The sequence below is a fragment of the Rhea pennata genome, chromosome 27, assembly GCF_028389875.1.
Source record: "Rhea pennata isolate bPtePen1 chromosome 27, bPtePen1.pri, whole genome shotgun sequence".
NCBI classification, from domain to species: Eukaryota; Metazoa; Chordata; class Aves; order Rheiformes; family Rheidae; genus Rhea; species Rhea pennata.
This window is the reverse complement of record NC_084689.1, coordinates 5,040,737-5,064,517: the sequence shown is the minus strand read 5'-3', so window position 1 is coordinate 5,064,517 and position 23,781 is coordinate 5,040,737. Positions and strand designations below refer to the sequence as shown.

General features: G+C 55.2%; 1 protein-coding gene across 5 annotated transcripts in view; it reads right to left on the bottom strand.

Annotated features, from left to right (window-relative positions):
- Positions 1–23,781, bottom strand: part of CSNK1G2 (casein kinase 1 gamma 2) — a 50,316-nt gene that overhangs the window by 16,707 nt on the left and 9,828 nt on the right. For 3 of the 5 annotated variants that reach the window (XM_062596611.1, XM_062596610.1, XM_062596615.1), the window contains exon 2: positions 2,626–3,123. In XM_062596611.1, coding sequence (XP_062452595.1) covers positions 2,626–2,812 — 187 coding nt within the window. In that variant the 5' untranslated portion in view covers positions 2,813–3,123. Of the gene's footprint in view, positions 1–2,625; positions 3,124–5,802; positions 6,329–19,268; positions 19,288–23,781 lie in introns of those variants that run through there. The other 2 variants (XM_062596614.1, XM_062596612.1) reach the window with 2 other exon arrangements.

Sequence of the window (23,781 nt, the reverse complement as noted above, 5' to 3'; positions counted from 1 at the left end):
CTTCAAATACTCCATCCCCAGGGGAAACCTGAGTGCCCAGCGTGTGCTCGGTAACAAGCCCTATTTACACCGCCAGCATTTCGATAGCAGGATCCCTTCAGTCCCTGGCAATACAATTTGAGGAATCCCTACTTTCTGTTAAGTCTTGAAAGCATTCCTGAGCCCTGATGCGACTCAGAGGCACACCTAAGGAAAAGAGGGATGCGATTTTAGGAGAAAAGCCACATAGCTGTGGCTTACGTTGCTGCAACGAGATCCTGTGCTCGGGCCGCTGCCACGTTAGGGGCAGGCGTTACAGGGTGGGACAAGCCAGGAAAACAGCACGGAAAGACTAGAAGCTTCTCTTGCTGTTCACAAGGACAAATTTTCCCAGTGAGAATCGAGTGCTGCAGAGCCCCAGCTTTGCTGAGAGCAAGAGTTCACTTGTTATCCTTCCGGCCCCGAGCGAACGCGAGCCAAACTGCTCCTGGAGCAGCTCTGCCTCCGCTCAGCTCCGCCAAACAGCCCGCACTGCCAGTTTCACAGCTGCTCCACGGATCCGCGCGAGCCTCACGTCCACCTCGGGGCTGCAGCCGAGACCCCGAGGCGACGGCCAAGGCAGGCGTCAGCGCCAACGTTCAGAGCTGAACGTGCCCAGCCGGGGCTCGTGGGGAAAAGCAAGAGAAGCGACCCCAACTGCTTCAACCTTCTGCTCGGCGCGAGGAGGAAAGCGTCTACCTTCAACTGCGATAGTCTCGTATCTCACTACACATCCTGCCCCAATCCAGAGGCTCTGGAGGTGGACAGGAGGGAAAGAGATGCTTCTTTGCACTGACAGGAGGTAGCAGTGGTGGGCGAGCAGAAACAACAGCTTTGCTCGTACGCTGGGTTGAAGCCAAGCACAAGAGCAGCCTCGATGAAGACGGCTCACCCAGAGACTCGTACCCACCTCAAGGGACGTCCTCCCGCAAAGAGAAAAAAGCACACGGAGGTGGAAGGGGTTATGGCCACCTCCGCCCTGCTCAGAGTCCTCTGCAGCCAGAATGTGCATCTCCTCCCAGCCAGCGCTGCACCCAAGGCGCCGACACCACGAGGGGTGGCATCCCCAAGGGGGCCCAAATCCATCTCAAAGGACCAGCAGGTGGGACAAAAATCCCCAAATCTAGTGGAGAAGGCACAAGCCTCTCTCACCTCCCGCAATACTGAGGCCCGGAGGAAGGATGAGAGCTCTTCCCTCCACGGCACTGGGAAAGACAAGACCCTCCATCGCCAAGTGTGAGTGTGGGAACCGCTTGGCTGGATTTTAAACGGAGCATTTTCCCAAGCTCTGCAATTAAGCGGTGATCACGTCAGGGAGGTTCAGGAACAGGACGGTTTAGCCTGGCACCAGCCAGTCTGTCGTGCTAGGAAGAGCTAACATTAACTCCCCACGGATAGAAGCGGTGCACAGAGGTGGGTAAACTCACCCCACCCTCCACGCGGCTGCCCAAGCCGGGGGCAGCTCTGCCAGCCTCCCACCTCCCGCTCCTCTCGCACACAAACAGCTCGCCGAGGCGAGCACGCTTACTGCAGGTTCAGCGTCGAGCTCCGCTTGAAAAGGCACTGCTTAAAATATCCTGGAGCGACAAGGCCCGCAGCCATCGCAGCCCGTTCCAGGGAGCAGCTCCATCGCGTCATCCTACAGCACGAGCCCTTTCCCAAAGCATTCGCAGCCAAGGCCAGTGCTTTGCCTGGCAGAGACTCCATCGACATGTCCAACTCGCATTCCTGGAGATATCCAGCCCGCGCTGCTGGCACAGCAGCACCTGGCACTGCCAGGCCTCTCCCTGCTGCCTGATACCAATCTAAGAGTTAAAAGCTGGCTGAAAACCTCCAGGGCACTTCGAGTCCTTGGGAGAGGAACAATGTACCCACCCTCTAAGAGTTTGCTTCAACTATTTCCTGCTTAATTTAGTTCAAAATGGAAAATAACCATAAAAGCTTTTTGGTTTTATTCAGACCTTTCTCCTTCAAGCTTTCAGAAGCGTCTCTGAAATAACAACTTTCAGCAACTGGAGAATTTATCTGGAATTAAATATTGACTATTTTCCCTAAACGCTGGCCACAGCAGACCTAACATCACATGTTCCCCGTGGTTCTCCATCCTCTCTCCCGGAGCAGCAAGACGGCTGCTCCGAGGGCAGCACCACTAGTCAGGGGAGATTGGGAGAGCAAGCACCAGCATCCCACGAAACGTTACTCGTTAAGCGTTCCTGAGCCGGGACCACGCTGCTTGCCTGGACCTTTCTGGTCCACAAGCCACCGAGGCCACCTCCGCTTTGACAGACAAGGCTCCGCTTTAATGCTTCCCGTAACGTCCCGGAAGAGCGATAGCTATGGAGAAGAGGTGTGAAACACCTCTGCAACCAGCCCTTCAGCTCTGCGATAGGCTTTGAAAGATCGAGCACAGAGCGAGGGGGCTGAGGAAAAGGGGACTCTGCAAGGAAGCACGGTGCATCTGCAGCGCGCAACGCTTTAACACCCGTATTGCTGGTCAACACCCTTACGCTGGCGGTCGCAGGTGCGTACCAATTCCTCCCGCTGCAGGAGGCGGACAAGAAAGCAACCACCGCACAAGTTACAGCGAGGACAGAAAGCCCTTCTCACCTAGACGGAGCTCCCCGAAATTGCCGCATCCGATCTTCTTGCCGACACGGAAGTTGGGACCCACCATTAAGACTCCCGAGTTGGTTCCAGCACTCCGGCTTCCATGACTGCTCCTTCCTCCACCTGCCTTGGACATCCTTTTACCTTCCTCTAGCTCCCCTTTCCCTCCTCTCTTATCAAAATCCATAAGTTTGTGATACCCCGGCCTCTCCACGGTTACGCTGCTGCCATACAAATCCAAGAGCTGCCGAAAGTTGAGGGGGGAGGAGAAAAGAAAGCAGGAATCTTCGCTGTCAATACACCATCACGGTGTGCGGTGGGAGGGTGGGGTGTGGAGAAGGAGGGATAAGCGACCACCCACGGGTGCTGGGCTACTGAAACGTTAGTGCTTTCCAAGGTCCTGCCGGGATTGTCATCGTCGCCTGTTACAGGGAGCTCTTTGGTGGAGAGAACATCCTGCAGAGGGGGTCTTCCCAGGGCGGCTCCTCAGGCTTCGAGCTGCAGAAAGGAGAAGGAGAAAATTAGCAAGAGGGAAGCAGGAAGCAGGGGATTCCCTAAAGCAACAGGGAATTGCGAGATCCAGGACTCCTACTCTTAGTTCAGCAGAGATCCTCTAAAAATCTTCCCCGCTTTACAGATAACTCCCATCTCCCACAGACAAGGAGAGCAGTGCATGAGTGACGACTCATGAAGGGTGATGTGACCGAGGCCTCGGAGCGGCTGGAGAAACAGGACTGTTACGGGGAGCCCAGCGTGCTGCTGGTTGTTCTCCCCGCCAGCGGCGAGGGGACACTGCAGACACGGTCCCCGCCTGACATCACAGCCTGACTCACCTGCAGCAGGAGAGAGGGTGGGAGCCCCAGCCAGATGGGAAGCAATATCCCCTCAACTGCAAGAGGAGTTAGGAGAAGGCTGAAGGATCAGCGAGGGCAGAAACTGGCTGCTCTGGAGCTCCAGCTGCAGGGAGACAGCCCTGTGCCACCACGGGCTCTGTGGCAGGAGGCCCCCATAGCCCCTTCCTCTTCTACCATACCAGGATGGTTTGCTATTCCCAAACCATTTGGGTCACTCTTCTATGGATCTATGTCTGGCTATGGTAGGAGGCGAGATGCTCTACAAGAACCTCCAGGCCAGAGCGAGGAAAAATCACTTGGGGAGAACGTCATCACCATAGGGAAAGTCCTGTAAGCGCCAGCTGAGGTGCCCAGGGCCACCTGGCTGCTGGTCAAACCTGAGAGTCCCCGAGAGCAGCTGTAAATCATGGTCCTGAAAACCCGCAAGGGATGTGCAATTTCCTAAGAAGCGAAAAGGGGATATTCTCCCTGCACACTCGCTCGCTGGGAGGATCCCTGCGGGTGAGGAGTTTTTGGCTTCCTCAGGGTCCGGAGGTTGAGGCCAGCTGAGTCAGAAAACTTCCCCCAGACACAAGCCACAGCTGGGCCAGGACGACGCAGAACCTTTGTGCCAGTGATCCTGCGCCGGGACGCGTGGGAGAGGACACGGTTCCTAACCAGCCGGGCTATGTGTTAGCCTGCTTGGCTGGGGAATTACTGCAGTCGGGGCTGCGGGGCTGGGACAAAACAGGCGTTCACCGGCAGGACGCCAGGACTAGGATCGCTGGGCAAGGTCCTACGTACACCGACACGTGCATCTTGCCTGAAGCCCTGCATCGACCATGCCCGGACGCACCACTCGCCTCCAGGGCTAGCTCCTAATTCCCTTCGTTTCCTCCTCACTCGCTAACGAACTCTGCTTTTGATTGCAAAACTCGGAGCGAGGCAGGGTGGCAACAGGGTTAGTCTCGGCCGCAGCCTGGGCAAAAGCACCGGTTACGCTCAGGGCTGCTTCCGCAGCGCGCTACTGCCGGCCACGAGCTGCCCGCGTGCCACGCGAGCACCTTGTCCGCACGGGATGCGGCCTTGAGCGCAGGTCCCCAAGGCCTGCTACAACAAGGACGCCAAAACCCGTGACAAGAGAAAACGCGGAGCCGTCAAGCGACCACGAAGGATCGTAGCCCAGGACCGGAAAGTCGCCCTCAGCTCCGCGTCTGACCAAAACTGCAGTTAGAAGAGCAGAGGAAAAAGCCGATTGTGAAGCCAGGGCCGAGACGAGCGCGGGAGAGGCAGCGATCCCCATCTCAGGGGTCCAGCACGGGGCTCGCGGAGGGAGGCGCTGGGGGGAACCTCCTAAACACGTCCCCTCCTGCCGCATCCACCCGCGGAGGCTTGTGGAAAACCCCCAGCTAGCGATGGGGCAACCTGAGGGTCCCCCATACCCACTGAACGGGCAAGGGCTCCGCTCACCCGCTCCGAATCAGACGGCTCAGGCTCCCTCCCGTGTGTTTACACACCAGACGTCGACTCGGTGCAACCACCGTTGCTCTGCTAACCTACCACAGCCTGATTTTGAGGCCAAATCCCCTCTTTCTGGGGAAGCCGAAACAGCACGGATCAGGTCCGGGGAGCTGGGTTCGCCGTTCAGTCCAGGCTCCCAGCTTTACCCCCCCTCCCCACCCAGCGCAAAGCCCGCGGCGCTGCCGGGAGATGGATCCAGGCTTGCACCTCTCTCGCAAGGGAAAAGCTTGCGCGGGAAGCAGCCGGAGCGGGAACAAGACAGCCAGGAAGTTAAACACAGGCTGGGAAGCGCAGAGAGGGTCAAAGCAAGAGCCGAGCGCGCTCTGGGAGGCCACACGCAAGGCAGAGAGACGGAGGGACACGCGCCTGCCCGCCCGCCCCGCGGTCATCACCCGCGCTTTTGTTCCCGGCTCAGCCCTCTCGATGGATCTGGAGCGGGAGCCGGCCGGGAAGGCAGCCCACCCCCCTCTCTGCCCGCCCTCCGCGTTCGCTCCTCGCCAGGCTCCCGTTACAGCCACCGAAAGCCCTGGGTGCCGGGGCCTCGGCCCCGCGGCCCTCCAGCGGCTCCAGGAAACGAGCCCCAACGCTGGGCCAAGCCCTGTAAAACTTTTTATTGGCTCGCCATTAGCTATTAATAAGATAAAAAAAGCTTCTTGTGCTAAAGGGTGCACGGGGAGAAACGGGGCAGGGCGCAAGAGCAACGGAGGGAAAAAGCTTTCCAAGCCGGAGCTCGGCAAGGGGAAGGACCTGCCGGCCGGCGGCCGAGGGAGGAGTTGGTGGCCGGGATGGCCCCGCCGGCCCTCGTCCGACGCCAAACCCTTACCAGGGCTAACCCCACGTCCTCCGCCTAGAGCATCGCGCTATCTCGACCAGGGCTCAGCACGCGGCACCGGGAAAAGCTACGGCGGGCGCACGTGCGGGGCCTCGATGCTGCTCTTCGCCCCTCCTGCAGCAGGCTCCGCGCCACGCAGCAGATCGAAAGCGCCTCGACCTGCCCGGTTCTTCCCCTGCCCCGGCTGCTGCCGAGGCCGAGCGGGCGGCCGCAGGGGCCCGCCGCGGCCCGTGGGCTCCCTTCCCCCCTGCGGCCGGCGGGCTCCATGCGGCGGCAGCAGGAAGCGGGCTGGGAGAGGCGCGCTGGAGCAGGGCTTCCCCGCGCTTTGTTCTCGGCCAGCGCGGAGCGCGCCCGGCCGGCACGTGACATCCTGTTCATTCTTCGCTCCTCCGATAATTTCCGTCCTGGCTTCGGCGCATGGCGGTGCCCTCCCGACCGTCTCGCGCCGCTTCCACCTCGGCCGGCCTCGCTCAAGGGCCCGGGGGAGCCGTTTCCTCCTCCTCCTCCTCCTCCTCCGCCCGGAGCGGGCCTGGCCGAGCAATCCAGGGCCGCCGTGCCTGGAAGCGGCTCCTGCGGAGGAACGGCACGTACCCGGCCGACGGGGAGGCGGCCGGCATGCCGCGCTCCGTGCTGCTTTGTACCCGGTTTTCGGTTTGAATCAGACCTTTATGTTCGGTCCGGGGGGGATTCCAGGCGCAGGCTGTTTGCGCGGAGTCAGGCGGCCGCCGGCCAGAGCCGAGGCAGGTCCAGCCCCCGCCTTTGGGTTTGTTGTTTTTTTGCCTTTAAAGGAGTTATGGTCCAGTCCCTGCAAGGGAATTTCAGACAATGGAACGAGACAGAGTCGTACCAGAAGGGAAAAAATAAGCTTCTAGTCTTAATAAATACGGCTTCCTGTGAGCACTTGGAGACCGCGCCGTCTTCCCCAGCCGAGGCAAACACCGGCAGCGGCGTAGCGTGACTCTCCAGCCCTGGCTGCGCTGCAGGCTCTGACCTCGGGGACAGCCCAGCTCCAAATCCCCACATCAGCCCGCCGCGCCGGGGCGATGACCGGCGAGGCTACGGCACCGCCGCCAGCGTCGGGGGCCACGAGTCCCTTTTTTACCCCTGCAGCCGAGCGGTCACAGCAGAAGGAAGTCTCGAAACAGCGTCCGCGCGAGTCGGCCCAGGGCCGGGGCAAGTGGCGCTCCTCCAAATCCAGTCTGTCAGCTTCCCTACGCGGACGAGCCACCGGGATCTGATGGCGGGGAAGAATCCGTTCGGCATCCGAAGAGCGTCAAGGAAAGGCAGTGCCTTGCTACACCTCTGCGTGAAAACAGGTCCCACCTCTCAGCGGGGTTTCAGGGCCCGGCCAGGTTTCCCACCACGTGCCATAAAGGGCTCTCTAGTTTTTAACATTGAAAAAGTTGAAATTAAGAGTAGAAACATCTGGTAAGATGTCAAGACTTTCATTGCTTTAGAGCAAACAACCTTTCTGGATTTCCAGGAGAGGAACCTCTATTTATTAAGGCACAGTAGCCTCTGGATGAGCAATCACACATGTCCAGTACCGTCCCCAGCTACAGCAAGACCTTGGGGAACAGCCTCTCTGATATAGCTGAGGCCCTCACTGCGTTTTGAGCACGAACCTTCCCCCAGAAGGGCACAGAGACAAGCAGCCTCACAAAAGCACCTTCGAGGCTGGATTTGTTGGCCTGATTTCAAATCAGAGGCAAAACGAGACTAAGAAAATTTCTCTCTCTCGCTGGGGAAAAGAAAAAAAAAGAAAGAAAAAAAAAAAAAAACACAGGCCTGAAGTTTGGTCGAAGGCATTCCAAAGCCAGCTGTGGTCTTAAAACAAATCAGCACTCCCCTGCAGCGTTTGCAGTTCAAGTGCTCCAACGCAGGGAAGCTGAGAGTGAAATAAGCTGCAGACAAGTGCAAGCGACTTCAGCACCTCCCTGAGCAGAACCACAAAAACACCAGAAGTATCATAAAGGGGACAAAACAACCCTCCGAGATCACTTTAAACCCAGAGAAGGGGTTCTCTTTGTTTTTTTTGCTGAAGTACTGGGTTCTTTTTCTTTGCCATCTGGTTTTTGAGCTCGCCAGGTCTGCTCCAGTCACATTTACAAGCTTTTCCCTGCAGCCATAAGGGTGAGAAAAAGGGGGGGGGGGTTAAAGAAAAGCTGCAATTCTCATGCTATTCCCTGTTGCTGGGGCCTGAGCTGAAACAAAGATTGGGAGGCTCCTGACCACGTTTATAGGTAGAAAAACACTGAAAAGTGTCTTAAAAAAAAAAAAAAATCTTTCCCATCTAGCAAGAAATCTCATGGCTGACGAGAAAGGATTTGTACCGTACCATCTGGGGCATGTTGTTCCAGGCTCTTTACACACACACACCCCGAGTTCCTGGCCGAAAGAGGTTACAATTAAACGGGGCAAAACAAAGGAAGGGAAGAGGAGGAAAAAATAGCGGCCTAGAGCAAGGAAGCGATTTCCCCACGGTCACAGCGCAGGCCAGTGTCACTTCTTGGAAGAGCGTCCAGGTGTCCCGCGCAAGCCAGCAGCCCCCTCCGGGTTGCGAAGCTGCTACCAACTCACCGAGACTCGGCTCCGGGACGTGCCTGATGTCGGCGAGCCTTTAGGCTGGTTACTTAGAGCCGTTTGCTCCGGGTACTCTGCACTTGGTAAGCGAGGGAGAAACACAGCTGCATCCAGATGAAAGAGAAAGAAAAGCTTCTTGAGAGCACAAAAAAGAGAAGCCCTTGACATTACAAAGCTCCAAGTACAGACCGCTGCCAATTAAAAGCTAAAAATAATCACAAATACCCTGATCTCCCAAAGGGCAACACATCAGCTGGCTCCCAATATAAAAAGCCCAGAACCAGACCAGACCAAAAAGCAACTGGTGGCTGTACACCGCCGAGACCAAAAACCAAATAAATTTAAGGAGTTTAAAGAGTCAGCTGAAGGCTTAGTTTACAAGGAGCAGATCAAAAGTCTTAAAACAAAGGAAGATCCAGCACGTTTAAAATAAGCTGCAGACGGTCCCAGATGACGTCTAGAAAGGCTTAAAATCGTATCCCAGCCCTCGGTGCCGGCAGCCAACCCCAGCCGTTACGGAACGGGGGAAAAGCCGTGCCACGACGCAGAGGTTTCCCAAACCGAGCGGCCGCAGAAAGTCTCCCTACGTTTCCTACGAGCTAGTTTTCCCATGGGAGACCGCTTTAAACGGTTACCGTCGGGCCAGAGCGGGAATCCCCGCTCGGCTGAGCCGAGGAGACGCTGCGGGGAGCCGGGGGCAGCTCGCGCCCGCCGCGGGAGCGAAGGAGAAGCCAAGGGCGCCCGCGAGGAGCTGCCACCTCAGAGCCTCGGCGAGCAGAAAGGAAACGGGGCTCCCGGAAGCCGCCAGCTCCTGCGCGATCCGCAGGCACGCGAGCGCCGCCGGACCGTGCGAGCGCCGCCGGACCGTGCGAGCGCGCAGCCTCCCGACGCGGTCCCAGCGCTGCTGCAGCTACGGTTTGTGTGCTTGGGGCTTGCTGCAGTTTTTAAAAGCTGTGCGGTAGGTTGAAAATTGCACCCTTCCAAAAATAAACCCCGGAAAGAGAGGGGCAGATGGAAGGGGCTGAGGGCTGTGGATGCCTGCAGACCCACATTCGCAGAGAGAAACCTCGCCTGAGGCCTTGGAAAGAGCTTCCCAAGACCTTGGCTGATTCTCCGGGTCAGAGACCTACCTGCAGCTTATAAAATCTTCAGAGCTTTCTCCAGCACCTACTGGCACTTGACCAGACATTTTTGCAACCCCACCATCCACTGCACTTGGGGTTACAGCAAAGCACCAGCATGAAAACATCCCAAAGGCGATTCCTCCTCCGTTCCTCATCTGTGTCGAGGAGTAGCCAGCGACTTTTACGTTCTCTGCCTACTCCTCTCTGAAGGAAACAACTTTCCTGATGCTGGTGGGAGAGGGAAAGAAACCACCTTGATTCATGACAAGGTTAAAAGTTTGTTAAATGCTGGGGACAGAGTGCCGACGTGGAAAGTCTCACGCGTCTGAAAAGCAGGGAAAGGGCTGCAATGCTGGAAACGGATCCAAGTGAGTTTACACTTCTTCATTTTCTGAACGTAGCAGCAAAGAGGTACATTAACAGCAAGAACATGACAGCAACATCTAGCATACACCAAGCAATTGATCTACACCACGGGCTACATCAGGCCTCCTGACAGCCAAGAGGAGCAGGAAGATATTTTGATACTCTGCTCCGAGAAGAGTCTTCCAGGTCGAGCAGGCTCAGCTACAGAACGAAAGCAGGAACTGAAGGAGGCAAAAAATTGTCCCCAACCTCACGCAATGGTGTGAAAGGTCCTCCCGAGACACAAGCTTGGCGCCGCACACCTGCATCACCCACGTGGCCGCAATTCCCACGTGAGCCTGGAGCAGCTGGGAGCAGAGCGGATGCTGGTCGAGGCCTCGGCTGAACAAACTCGTGAGCCGCGGGCACAGACTCTTGCAGCTATTCCAAGGGATGACAAGTGGCCACAAAGCCACCTTCTCCCACCAGCTCTTCTCCTCCCTGAGAGCAGAGCCGCACCATTCGGCACGTCCCGGTGACCAAAGCACTCCGCTCCTGCCGGTCTGCGGCGCGGCGTGCTTTCAGGGCTGGCTTGAAGAGTTGTCCTCCGGGTGGGGAGTCCTCAGTTCTGCTCTTTCAACAGCTGAAAGCTTTGAGAAAAACAGTCCAAACAGCTGCCACAGAGGGGAAAGCCAGTGGATTTTCCGAGGCGTACAAAAATGATCCAACTGCTTGTCACAGTCAGGGAAATTCATGCTCAAACCATATTGTCCCAAGGCCAGTGCTGGACCAGCAATTTGACCGGTACAACCAGGCAACCTGTACTGCAGTGGCAGCAGGTGTACGCACAAGCACGAAGACACAGCCGGACCCCACTGTTATTCAACTGAGATTTGAGAACAAATTTAAGCAAACTGAGTCCAGACCACATTTACACTGGGGCGAGAGCATTCATACAGGGACCAGCCCAGAGCTGTAAAGCGGGGGGGGAAGCGATTCCCTAGAGCCCCTTCAGCAAGGGGGGAAACCCGCTCCCCGTGCGCACACGCGCCAGGCGAGAAAGCGCGCACGGAGAGCGGCTCGCTCCGCGTCTGTCCGCACGCGTGCGGGACGCCGCGAGGAGCACGTTCTCGCTTTTACTGGCTCCCTCGGAGAGGTGGCACCGGGCTCCACAGTACGCTGCCAAGTTCCTGGTGACTCAAGTCTTAACGTTTATGAGAGCTGGGTGGATTTTTGAGGAAACAAGACAATTGGAGGGAGTTTTGTTTTGTTTTGTTCTTTTAATAAGAAAAATGAAGAGTCCTTCCAACAACCACGTTCAGGCAGTTTCAAGTGGTCTTTTGCTAGGGAAATGGGAAAGTCGTATGTTGGAAGTACCATCTCCTCCCCGTCTCAGGCACGGGCAACGTCAAAGGCTCTAGCAGGATCTCCTGAGCTTCCCCTACCTCTTGGGCAAACAGCCTTCCTCGGAGCTGGACACGGCAGCGTGGATGCAGTAGTGCGCCATCAGCCCTTTCCCAGCACAGAAGCACCCAGGAGGCTCTTCTCGAGAAGAGGCCCAGACCGTGCTCTTGCCAGCTGCGTCGCCAGGAGGATGACAAACCTCGCAGCTGGGAGAAAACCTGTTCCAATTCACCCGCTCCAGGGACGTCTCCTTGGTGGACTGAAGCAGCAGGCGGGAGCACGCATCACTCGGAGCTTGTTCCACGTTACATCCTCCAGGAACACCAGCGACGGCTCTGGTTACAGCAGGCAGCACAACAGTCCTCAAGACAGTCAGGTTGGCTTGTTCTGGCCCAATTTCCTCACCATCCATCAAACGAAGAGGCGGTTAAATGCCTTGACCGAGGACACCCAGGTAGAGCAGGGAATACAGCCTGGGCCTTCCGGGTGCCAGCACCTTGCCTGCCACCACGCAGGAGTCAGGCCAACCGTGCCACGATGGAGGACCGGCCGTGTCCTGCTGAAGGCAGCCGCCGCAGAGAGGGCGAAGCACCCGGGCGCAGGGCAGACCCTCCCCTTCCAGGGGACTCCCTCAAAATCAGGAAGCCCTGAAAGCAGCCGCTTTTCTCGGAAAACGCATGACACCTGCGCTGTTTCTGCCGACCGCAATCCTGACCCGCAAGACCATCATCCCCCAGTGCAGCAGGGTCTGGTTAAGAGCAGCCCGTGCCCTGGCATCATTGCAATCCTCGATGCTTTCCCCAGCTTGCAGCGAGGCAGGAGCCAGAGCAGCTCTGTTTACTCTATTTCCTCCTCTGTGCGCTCGTGTTGGTGTCAGCACAACAGGAAGCTCTTGTTAAATAGTTTGTTACTTAACTGCTGATGCAGAGCCATCGGGGAACTCAGGCATAACGTGCACTGCATTTCGAGAGACGGGCAAGTCCCGCACTTAAAGTTCAGGGCTGGGATTCGAGGGCTCCCAGCTCTGCCACCGATGCTCCCCCGGTACCCTGGGGATGTTATCCTAGGGATGTGGAGGGCCAGGAAGCTGGGATACAACTCCTCTGCATCCGTCTTGTCCATCTGAGCTCCCTGGGGAAACTCATGGCTCGCTCTCAGCTCTGAGCAGCACGGAGATCTCAGTAATTTTTTTCCCTCCCTCCCCCCCCCCCCTTCTCCAAAGCCTCCTTTGAGGAATAGGAAAGAGCCCAGCAACTGCCTGAAGAAACTCCCTCAAACAGCAAAACCATCCCGTGAAATGCCGGCACCCTACCTGTGCTCCTGCTGCCCCCAGGCAAGGTCATCAGCCAACCTGTAGCGAATATCGAGCGGTCACAAATCTGCTTTTCAGAGCCCGGTATCAAGCCTGCCAGCCTGCCCGCCCCGAAGAGCGGCCCTCATCTGAACTCCTCCAGCCCGTCTTCCCGACGGCTTCCTTGCAAGCTGTCTCATCCCTCATCTCACAAACACTGAAAACAGTTCACGTCGGTACAGTGCTATCAGACTGAGTCATCGATTACCCGGCAGACGCAGTCCTATTGCCATGGTCACTGTACCAGGCGCGTGAGAAGTGCGGTTTGGCTGTGGCTGGTCTCTCCCCCTCCAGCGAACAGAAAAGCCGCAGCGTGCTTTCGCTTTTGGCCCCACAACATTTACGATTCTGCGTTTTGCAAGGGCGAGTTTGTCCAAAACAGTCTTTTTTTTCCATCCAGGTTGTTTCTTTAAAAGAAAGAAAGAAAGGGAAAAAAAAAAAAAAAAAAGAAAAAGAAACCCAAGGCTAATGTTTCTTCCAGGATTTCTTCTAGTCTTAAGGGAAAAAAAAAAAGCAAACACAAACTGTGGAAGCAAAGCTTTTAATCCAATATGATCTGAGCATCCTTGTTCCAAGGCTCCCCTCCCTTCCTGGCTTCCCAGCTCTCTGCTGAGAACATGGTGTGTCCACGAGGGAGGACTCCACCCCGCACGCTTTTACCCCGGCTCGGCTGCCGGAGCAGCGGGAGCCGGGAGCTTTCAGCGCCTCCAATCTCACCAGTTGGCGAGCCGGGAGCGAGGAGGACCCGTGCCTCTGTCTCCGCTTCCCGCGGCCTCCCGGCACTGGTCCCTCCCACGACGGCGCTCTGCAGAGCCGGCGACGGAGCCAGAAGAGTCAGACCGGGTGCTAACAGTACTGCTAAATAATCAGACACAAACCGTCACCTCCAGCTATATAGTTAATATAGAGCAAACAAACAAACGAAGACACTTAAAGAACGTAAAGCCACCAAAGAGAAATGCTTCAAGTCTCTGCGAGAAATTAAAGCATTTGCCATACGGCTCTGCTGTCACCAGCTCAGATCTTCAGCCAACCTGATCTCCTGGCTCGCAGCGTTTCACCCCAGTAGCCCTCCGGGAATCTCAGTCGCGTCCCAGAAACATTCAAGCCACACAAACACTGCAATTAAGCCCCCTTCCCAAGCTACCTCTCCTCCAAAATCAGAAAAAAAAAGAACAAAAAAACTCATGGCATTCATTCCCCCCACCCCAAAATTGAACTGGCCATGAAAAAGCTGGATTTTCTTTCTGCCCTGCGGTGTCTGGCTTCCTCTTCCAGCCATCAGGTTTATTACGCTTTTTTTTCCCCCCTGCTAAATTAAGAGTTCTCTTGTTACCAGTTATTCACTTCCTCCGAAAGTACTTGCGCACTGTATCAGCTCATTTCTTAACCTAGAGCAGATCGAGCTCTACATCTCGCAGTCCGAGGTATTTTCTCCCAGCCGTCCAAACATTTTCTTGGCTTTTAACACACTACTATGAGTTTTCAATGTCTTCTTCAGAATAAGCTTTAGTGTCACCTCCTTCCCCCCACAAGGATGAGCGAAGAGGTTTAAATATCCCAACAGAAAACTCTTCCCTGTTTACAGGGAGCCTGGCTTCGCGGTTCAGAGGTCTGATAAATGCTCAGATACACCAAGTTCTCACAAAACAAAACCAGTGACGCATGCATGATTTCACTGACATTTTCAAAATTGATTTTTAGGGGTTACAGGTTAACACATTCAACCGCTTTATAAAACAGAAGCGCAGTGTTTCCTCAAATTCCAGCAGCAACGGCACCGTTACCGACGCTACAGGCGTCACGAAGGTCTGATCGCCGAAGGCTCTCGCCACGCGAGGAGCTCAACGCGGCCTGCAGACCCGGAGCGCGGCGCAAAGACCCCGCCGCGGTGCAAACGCTGCAACGGCCTCGAAGAAAAAGCGAAACCCACCCAAACGCGATGAAATGAACACAACAGCAGAACCAGAGAGGGAAACGAGAGGCAAAACAGTTGCATTTTCCATTTGAGACGGAGCCCAGACTGGGGCAGAACGCAGAGCTCAAGAGTTACCAGGAACTTGCACGAAGGTGCGGATTCCCGACGATATTGTGATTTTCAGACAACCGCCTCCTTTCCGAGACGAGCACGGAAGCGTAGCACAAACCACAGGCCAAGCAATAATCTTGCACTGGCACAACCAGATGACTTGAGACCGAAGTCTCGGCCACCTCTCACCACGGCTCAGTGCTGACTAGGAAAACTTCCCGTCCAAGTAGCCGGTGGGCAGGCAGGCAAGGATGTGTGTGTGCATATATTCAGCTTTACTGAAAGTCAGCTTTTTGGCAACAGTTCAGCAGTAATTATTTTATATCCAAAAATATCTAATGAGGAAAAGGGTCCATCTCGAACCAGTGGAACTGGGACAGCTCTGATTAGTGTTTGCTCTCATCTTACATAGGCAGAAATGGAAACCAATGAGTTTTAGACGGTCAAAATTCAGAACAACCCAGATCCTTAATATTTTTAAACATAAATAAGCTGGCAGAGTCAACAGCTCTTCTAGGGCAATTCCAAAATCTCTCAATAAAGGCAGCCACTGAGAAAACGTCATGAAGCATCTCTCTCTGCTGCTGCTAGTTACTATCCAACTCACTCCCAGCCAAACGTAGAATTTCTCTCTTTTCGTCGGATCTCCTTCCAAAGCAGGTACACCTGGATGGAAAACATTAAACGCACTTTACCAAAGAGCCGGAAATACCATGATGGAAACTTCAGCAGCAGCACAGGAACCAAGCTAAAAGCTAAAAATACTTCTCTTGGAAATAAATAAATAAATAAATAACGCTAGTAATTACACATATGCTGAAATAAGACCAGATCTGAAAACTAGACTGAAAAAGATCAAACACAGCACAAGCTGGACAAATACGTTAGGGAACCAAGCGCTTAAGAGAGTCTATTCATCTGTTCGGGCTCAACAGCAATGACCAGGTAGCTCAAACCTCTAGCCGTAGAATTCATAAAACCTACCCAAAAACACAATGAAGCTTCATTTGAAAGACCTGAAGGAGAACAGCTTTTTGGTTGGCACCACAGACTCCAGGAGGGGAACTGTTGTGCCTGGATTTATCCTTCTATAACAAAAATTGCACTCGATTAAGCCTCAGGGTAGCCAGCTCTTGAGCTTCTCACGAGCCCCTAAAGCCTGGTCCCAGTGCTGCAGGCACCCTGCACAAACCCAGCAGCAACGCCGAGCCACCGCGGGGTGCTGGGAACCCCAAACGCCTCGGCTGCCGGAGGCAGTTGGGTAGTTAGAGGTGCAGAGGCGAACACGGGTCCAAGCCGGGGTCGCCTGCTGTCCTATCCAGCCCTGTCACCACGAGTCTGGGATGTTATCGGCATCTTCTACCTTTTCCCTACTTCCGATTGCCTTCTCCGGCTGCGCGCAGGGATATGGGGCCAGCAGAGATTTGGGTATGCAGCAAGAAGATGGGAATACCAGCAAATGACTCAGCTATAGCACGGGCCTGATGCTCATACTAGCGTCGCTTTGATGACCCCGTGGCAGACAGATCAACCGCTTCAGAAACTGCAACTTGCTTTGCTATTACTGTAATAAGGACTCCGGAGGTGACAAGACGGGTAAGCAGAGCGGTAAAGCTTGTTCGGAGCAACGGAAAAAAAGCCAGGCTTATCTGCCGCCCCGGCGCGGGGAAAATTACACCAAGCCGTAATTCTGCAGAATCTATCACATCTTAACAGTTCAACATCCTAATTGGCTTTTTTGTGCTGAAGTGGTTTCAGTTTTACTAATTTAGAGTTTCTAGTACTAGAAGAAAGGAAGTTCATTACTTACAAAGCAGCATCTTTGACTGGGAGACCTTAAAAGGACAGTAGTCAGCTAGAGTCTGACTCCCAATTCTTCATGTATTCCCACAGCCCATATGTTCCAGCGGTTTCTATAGGACACACGCAGTCATCCTGGCCGAGACGCTCAGGATGTCTTTTAAGCCTCCACTTGGCACCACAAAAACTGGATTCAATAAGGCCTTTCACGCACTGAGTCACTTACTTGAACAAGTGATCTCAGCCGTCAAGTTCCTCGTACGCTCTGGATTTTGCGGCTCTGCCAGCGGGTTTTCGATTTGAACAGGACAACACCTTTGCGACGCAGCGAGCTCCAGTTAGACACCAGATACTAATTAAATCCAAGCCGCTGCTGGAAAGGAGAGCTGCGAAGGAATCAGCTGCCTTCCAGAAGTCCACCAAAGTTGGCCATCAAAAACCTGCTTATCAATCACGTGCTGACAATTCTCCTGCTCTCCCTTCTGCACAATTTACCGAGACTGACGTAAGAGCAGAACCTGCTTCTTCTCCAACCAGTCCTGTCCTGCCCAATTCCCGCACCAATTTCATTGTCACAAAAACACTCATTTTGAGAGAGCGCCTGCAAAGGTTTCATTTCATCAGTTATGACTTCACGGTGCTATTAACTCTATTCCTGCCAGACTATAAAAACACCAGGACTAAGTTTGACAGTCAACATGGACCCAAAGAAGCTTCAGAGCAGAAGAACTCAAACAAGTCTGGGAAAGGTCAAGCCCATAGTTTTCATCTGCTGTAAAACCTGAGAACTGGGTGATTCCTTGCAAAATAGGCTCTCTGCAACAAAGCATCCAAACGACTGTCTGTGTCTTAAATTGTCGAGCCACACTTGTACCTTGGGCGATGAAGAAGCCGAAGCAGAGCTGTTGCTCAAAAAGCTACTGAGCACAGACCTCTGAAAGGTAACTATAAAACCACAGCCCAAAACACCGCCGGGGGAACATAGGAAAGCCCTGTTTTGTAACTGAGGGCAGCTTTTGCTTGCCTACGTGTCCACCTCTGCCACTGGACATGGATGCTTTTTAACCGTTGCTTCAGCTGGGCAGCAAAAAATACCTTTACAACTGCAGCCGCCCTTTCTACTGCCCAGGCAGGCGATACAGAAAGCAAGGCCAAACAGAAAGACAGATGCAGACGTGCTCCAAGCAACGGACTGCTGGGCACCCGCCACGGCAGGGATGTGGGCTGAAGGACACGTGGCTTGGGCAAGCTGAGCAGTGCCCACGGACGCAGAACAGGGGCCGTACAGGCACGTCTCTACGAGGCATCGCCGTGCTCTCCCCACTCTTCTCCTGGTCCGCACAGGAGTTTCAAGGGCAGGTTTAACTTAAGGTAATGATGCTGGTTCAGGAGCAAGAGGCAGGTGGCAACAACACTGGGACCGAAAGCCCCTGCAAGGCCTTTCTGTGAAAGGCATCCTATGTTTGGCCGAGATGAGGGTGCTGCGAAGGAAAAACATATAAATTCACCGCTACCGCAACCCAGATCTTCATCCTGTTTATGACGGCATCTGTGCTGGGACACAGTCAGGGAACAACGCAGGAGAACATTGCATTCAGACATCAAGTTTCTGTTTAAGGCAAGCTCCCCTTCCACCACCCTCCCACGCACCCTGGAGCTCACCTCCCTCCACAGCAGCCTGCTCAGCAGTCACTGGGTTCGGGGAGGCTTCTAGACTAATAGATGATTTTCACCCAGCAGCTCGGAACCGTTACTTTCACTTCACACCTCACACCTGAGGCTAGGACACCCCTCCAGTGCTTCTGCTGCCAGAAATAAAAGTTGAGACCATCTCTACCAGGATGCTACTTCCCCAGCCCTGTCCCTGAATACTCCTATGTCCTCAAAAGCCAGCGCTTCTTGCAAAAGCAGGGTAAAGCGCTGCTAGCTCTCGAAAAGGGACCTGAGAGCACAGAACGGACATGAAAGAAAAGCTGCCTCGGGTTTCGCAGACACGCAGAGCCGAGGAAGCCTTTCTCCCTTCCTCCGCCGCAGCCACAGCGACGTGCTGTACCTTTGCTTTACACCAACAGGCGTGACCGCTGCGGAGAGCGTCCTGCCCGGCCTCACGCCGGCGGGCCACCGAGGCTGCGCAGAACCCACCTGGCAAAAGGAAAAGGCTCGGCGACAAGCTGCCGCGGGAGGACTTTGTCAGCAAAGTTCCCTTCCCACCCTGCTGCGATGGGCTTGGGTCAGCCTGGCATCAGGGCTGTTTTGCACTGTTTGCTGTTAAACTTGGAGGTTTGCCCCCTCTCTCCCAGGCCCAGGGGTGCATGTGTGCGTGCATTTAAATGCTAGAGGGATAAAATAGCAAAATTTGGGGAGATCTCAGACTCCCACTCAATGAAATCAGCTCTCCCCATCACAGCAAGCGGAGGCGGGCCTGCACCCTGCTCTCCCAGCCCGAGGAGAGACCAGCCGCTGCCCCAGGGCCGACCCATCGATACAGCCCTTCCCTCCGCTGGCCGAGCCACCCTGCCCTCGTGCGCGGGGCGCAGCACGGCGCCGCGTGCGCCCTCGCTTCCCTCCCCGCTCCGGTCCACCGAGAAAGACCCGCGGTTCAGGCTCGCTCCCGTTCACGCAGCCCCTGAACTCAGGAAAACGAGCCAAGACCCGAGAGCAGCGATCCTCGCCACAACGTGAAAATCCCACCGAGCCGAGGAGGGGCCGCGGCGCCATCGTCACGCCGAGCAACGAACACCCCGCGACAAGACAGCCGGCAGTCAGTCGCAGACCCACACCCACCCAGCACAGCCAGAGGACAGCGCAGCGCAACAGCTACCCGGTTGCTGGGCGACACGGTTCCTTCGTCACTTTGCGTGGGCTGGGGAGGTCAAGACGAGCGCTCGGCTAGTCCCTCGAGGAAGGGGACAGCCCAGAAGTCCCGTTATCTCAGGCTGGGGACGGGTAACGGTGCAGCACCATCGCTCTGGCTGCCCCGACCACCTCCCACGCTCCCTCCGCAGGTGGAGCCCCCGCGGTTCCTTGGGGGAGCGCGGCTCCGCTTCCCCACGCTGCCGAACTGCGGAAGAACCGTCCTCCCACTGGCGGCCCCCCTGCCTCTCCTCCAGCTCCCTCTTCAACGAGGAGTCACGGCGTCGGCAAGTCAGCGTTTGAGGGGGATGCTGCCCGCAGGATGATCCGTGCTTCGTCACGGCCGGATGAGGCTCTGGAGAAAGCCCAAGCAGAGGTGTTTTGGCTCGCGTGAGTCAGAGGGTCCAACCACACGGCGGGGCGAGATCTCCCACCGCTTGCCGTGGGAGAGCTCCTAACAGCTCAGCTTACGGAGCACAAACCACAGCCGCATCCCACGGGCCCGGCAGCGCAGAACGGGAGAAGAGGACAAGGCAAGGCACGGTCCTCCGAGCGCTGCGTCGCACGGGGAGCGCTATCAAGCGGCAGGAATTGTTCAAGAGCAAAGAGCCAACGTTACCCTTTTGAGGATGTCCTCAGAGATCCCACAGCCTTCAACCCCACGTGTGCTTCCTTCCGGCATTGGGAGGGATCAGCTGTAGCTAGGACGGAGGACTCGACATCTGTTCTCCAAAGGATGAGGCACATTTCCCAACCCCTTTCCTATAAGGAAAGCAAATTCTTGGACGCGCATGGCTCTGCTCTCCTTTTCCTCCAAGCCCATGCTGAGCGACGGGCTCCAAACCATTCATCCACCCGGGGGAGATTTCCTCCCCTGTGGGGGGAACTTGTCTGAACACCAGCCATTCGCACGGGGAAGCCAGGCCTTCCCCTCCCCGGGGACCGGGATACCAGAGCCAAAGGGACACACTCAGCACTTTTTTTTTTCCTCCCCACAGCATTCAGAGAGGCTCCCAAATAACCCCGGGAGCCCAGATGCACAGGAGACTAGAAGCAGATTGTTCCTCTCTGACATTTACCACAGGTCTCACCACAAGGCAAAAGGCTTGAGAATGGCTGGAGCAGGCTCTGCTCCATAAACCAACCGTCTCACAGCATTCCCAGCTGCTCCCAGCTTCCTGGGACCAGGAGACCAAAGCTAACAGGGCACTAGCATCTTCAGCCTGTAACTAGCCACAGAAGGCTCAAAAGCGTTCCCTCCACTCACCATTTCCATCACCTCCTCACATGCAAAGCACAGCGAACAGCCAGTACGTAGTAGCCCTGCACACTACTGAAAACGTGCTCTCACAGCAGGCAGGGGAAAGGCTTCCCCGCAACACGTAGCGGCAGACTGAGGATTTCTTTGCAAAGGTACAAACCCATTCTCAGTGCCAGCGATGCTCGTTCTTCTCCGGGGAGCCCCGTCTCCAGAGGGAGCACAGTCATACTGCTTTGCAGCGCAGGACATCTCTGCTGAGGGAACCGAGTTGCGCAGCAAGTCCAGGACAAACTCTGTTTCTCTGATCCTCTGGCTTTCCACGTAGCCAGGCTTGAGCAAAATACTCTTTTTTGGTCATCCCCACTGTATAGCCGGGGCTGCTTGACCAGAGTCCAGACCACCAGAGAGATGGGATGGTACCAAATATGGTTGCAGCTGTTTCAAAGTTTGTATTTGCCATCCCTGAACACGTACAAATTACCAGATCTGCAAAGCCAAGTGGGACACCCCAGAAGAGACCGCATCCACTACACCCAGCTGCCATCCAGATCATATGGCTCTAAGGGCTGTGCACATACCTCCTTCCCTCCCAGCAACCCAGGCAAGAATCCAACTACCAGCATTAGGCATCTTATCTTCCTAATGTTCCTAGTTACAAGCTCCAGGGGGGTTTTCCAGGCAGCTGATGCAAACAATAAATGCCCCTTGGCTCTTCTACTACTCTTTGCAGCAGGTGGTTCAAAGTGCATTACCGAGGAAGTGTCATTACAGAAGAGGAAACTGAGGCACGTCGAGGCAAAGAAAGCCAGCAGCAGAAGAGAGCGAAGAGCTTGTGTCCCCCAGAGGTTGCTGTTTCCCTTAATTCATCTGCAAACAAAAGGGCCCTGAACACAGGTGACCTCCAGTGCAGGGGGCTGCACCCTGGCTTGCATGACACAGCCAGTCCTGTCCTACGGGTGGGTTGGAGGCCTGACCGTAGCCATCATAAGATTGGTTTCAGACTGGTCTCTTCTTTGGTACACATTTCCTGGAAGCACGTGGAGCAGACGCCCATAGGTAGAGTTCATCCAGCACGTCCTCCCTCCTACTCGCCAGCACCACATCGCACAGGCACCACGTCTTAACAGCCATTGACTTTCTGCCAAGGGAACACAGAAGGAGGCTGGTGGGTGTTTCTCTCCGGCTCCATCTCTTTGCCACTGCAGTGCCAACACTCTGCTTTGGGGGAAAAGGAGGGCATCTCTGCCCTAAAATCTGAGTGGAGGGGGAAGGAGAGGAGAGCTGTGCTATACCACTCAAAAAAAAAATCAGTGCAGAGCCAGAGAAGTGCAGGGAGCACTTACAGGAGATCTGAAAACTCAGCAGCATTTCCTAAGCAGAGAGGAGGACTCGCTAGCTATGGGCCAGACAGTTTGGGGTGGCCGTGTACCTCCATGAGGGACAGTGCTGGGAACTTCAGTGCTACAAAGGGACCAACTTCTGCCAGGAGACCGCAAAGTCCACCTGGGCTGCTTTGAAAAACCAGCCTCTCTTCCATTCACATTCCTCAAGTTTTCTCCAAGGCAACTGCTGTATGACAGCTTTGCCCAGCACCTCAAATAACAGGGCTTCCAGCCCCTCTGCAGAGGCCAAGGCAGGGGACGGAAGCCACGCAGTACCGCGGGAGCTAAGCCGCAGCCTCAGCCTCACCTCCAAGATCTGAGATAGTTTTCCACATCCCAAGGGGTCAAGCAGAGCATTCTGGGGCCTTCAGGGAAAAGGTGTTTCAGGAAGGGCTTACAAATTGGATAGACACATCCCATTTACATTTTTCACTGAGAAGAGAGATACACGAGGGCTCTGGCTCAGCATACATCCAGGCCTCTCTGTACTGACTGCCAAAGGCTGGTACGCAGCGACAGTTCGGTGTGTGTGACAGCAGGGATCCCCAGCTCCTCTTCCCATCTGGAGACTGTCACTCTGCTGAGATCCACTTGGCCTAATGTCATGCAAATCACTACCAAACCCTTTTCTGTCAGCAGGATCTGGGTTGGCATAAGCACTTTTAATAGTAAGCTTTTTTTTTTTTTTTTTTCTTAACCCACATCCTTTTGACAGAACCAGGTTAGGTAGCAGCCACGCTGGCAGATCTGAGGTAGCTTTTTGCAAGACAAGGCAAGGAAGAAAAGGGGTGCCTGAGACCAGCAATCTCTTCGGTCAACCAGAACGCGGCTGATTGCAACTTTCCCAACTTCCCTAAGGCCACACGGAGGTGGCGACAAAGCTAGCGACTGAACCAGCTCTGCTCTGTCCCAGCCCGGTCACTTCACTCCAGAGCAGGCCCTTCTCCCTGGAGAGTCCCGGAGGCAGGAGGAAGAGTGGGCGCCACTTCCATGGGCGACCAGACTGTTTCCGTTTCTGGCTTGCAGAGCTGCAGTGCCGCCAAACTGAGCTGTCTCGTATTTCAAACACCATTTCTCCCCTCCTTTCTCCCTCAGGCTGCCCGGAGCCCCACATATCTCCTCCCAAATTACTACTAAACCTTAAGAATGGGGAAGGAAAGAGTGGGCGCGGAGGGGACTGCTTCCAGCGAGGGTTCACAAGGATCTCTCTCTGCCAAGGGCTGTCATGCTCCTTGCCCTGAGATGCCACATGGGAACAGACTCACTCCTACCCTGGCTTAAGTGCTCTGCTCCCACCTCTCCACTCTAACAGGGAAGAGTCATGCAGCAGGGACAGCTTTCCAACCCTTCCTAAGGCAACCGAGGACCTGCAGCCCAGAATATGGGGAGGAAAGAGCAGCAAGGAAGCACCCTGCAGTTAATCTCTATTACAAAGCAGCAGGGCAGAGGGATGCTCAGTGGTGTGACAATATCCATCAACTTGCACGCGAGTGTCAGCAGCATCTTCAGAGAAGCAACGAGTGATCCATGAGGTATTTGTCTTCCCTCCCCCTCCATTACAAGACTGAGCAGTTCAATCCATCACACATTTTTCCTCACAACCTCTCTCTAAGGTACAGAGGTGACCTGCTTATTTTACGGATGGGAACTGAAGCAGTAAGAAAGTGTGTGACGTGTCCATGGTCTCACAGAAAAAAAGGGCACAGAGGAAGGTGTTTCCCAACTAACTGGAGATGAACTGGGGCAAGTTCTCAACACCTACACAAACACCCCAACCTTCTGGCTTGGGGGGAAGGTTAACAGAACAGACGAGCCAGAACCCTACATCCCATTCCTGC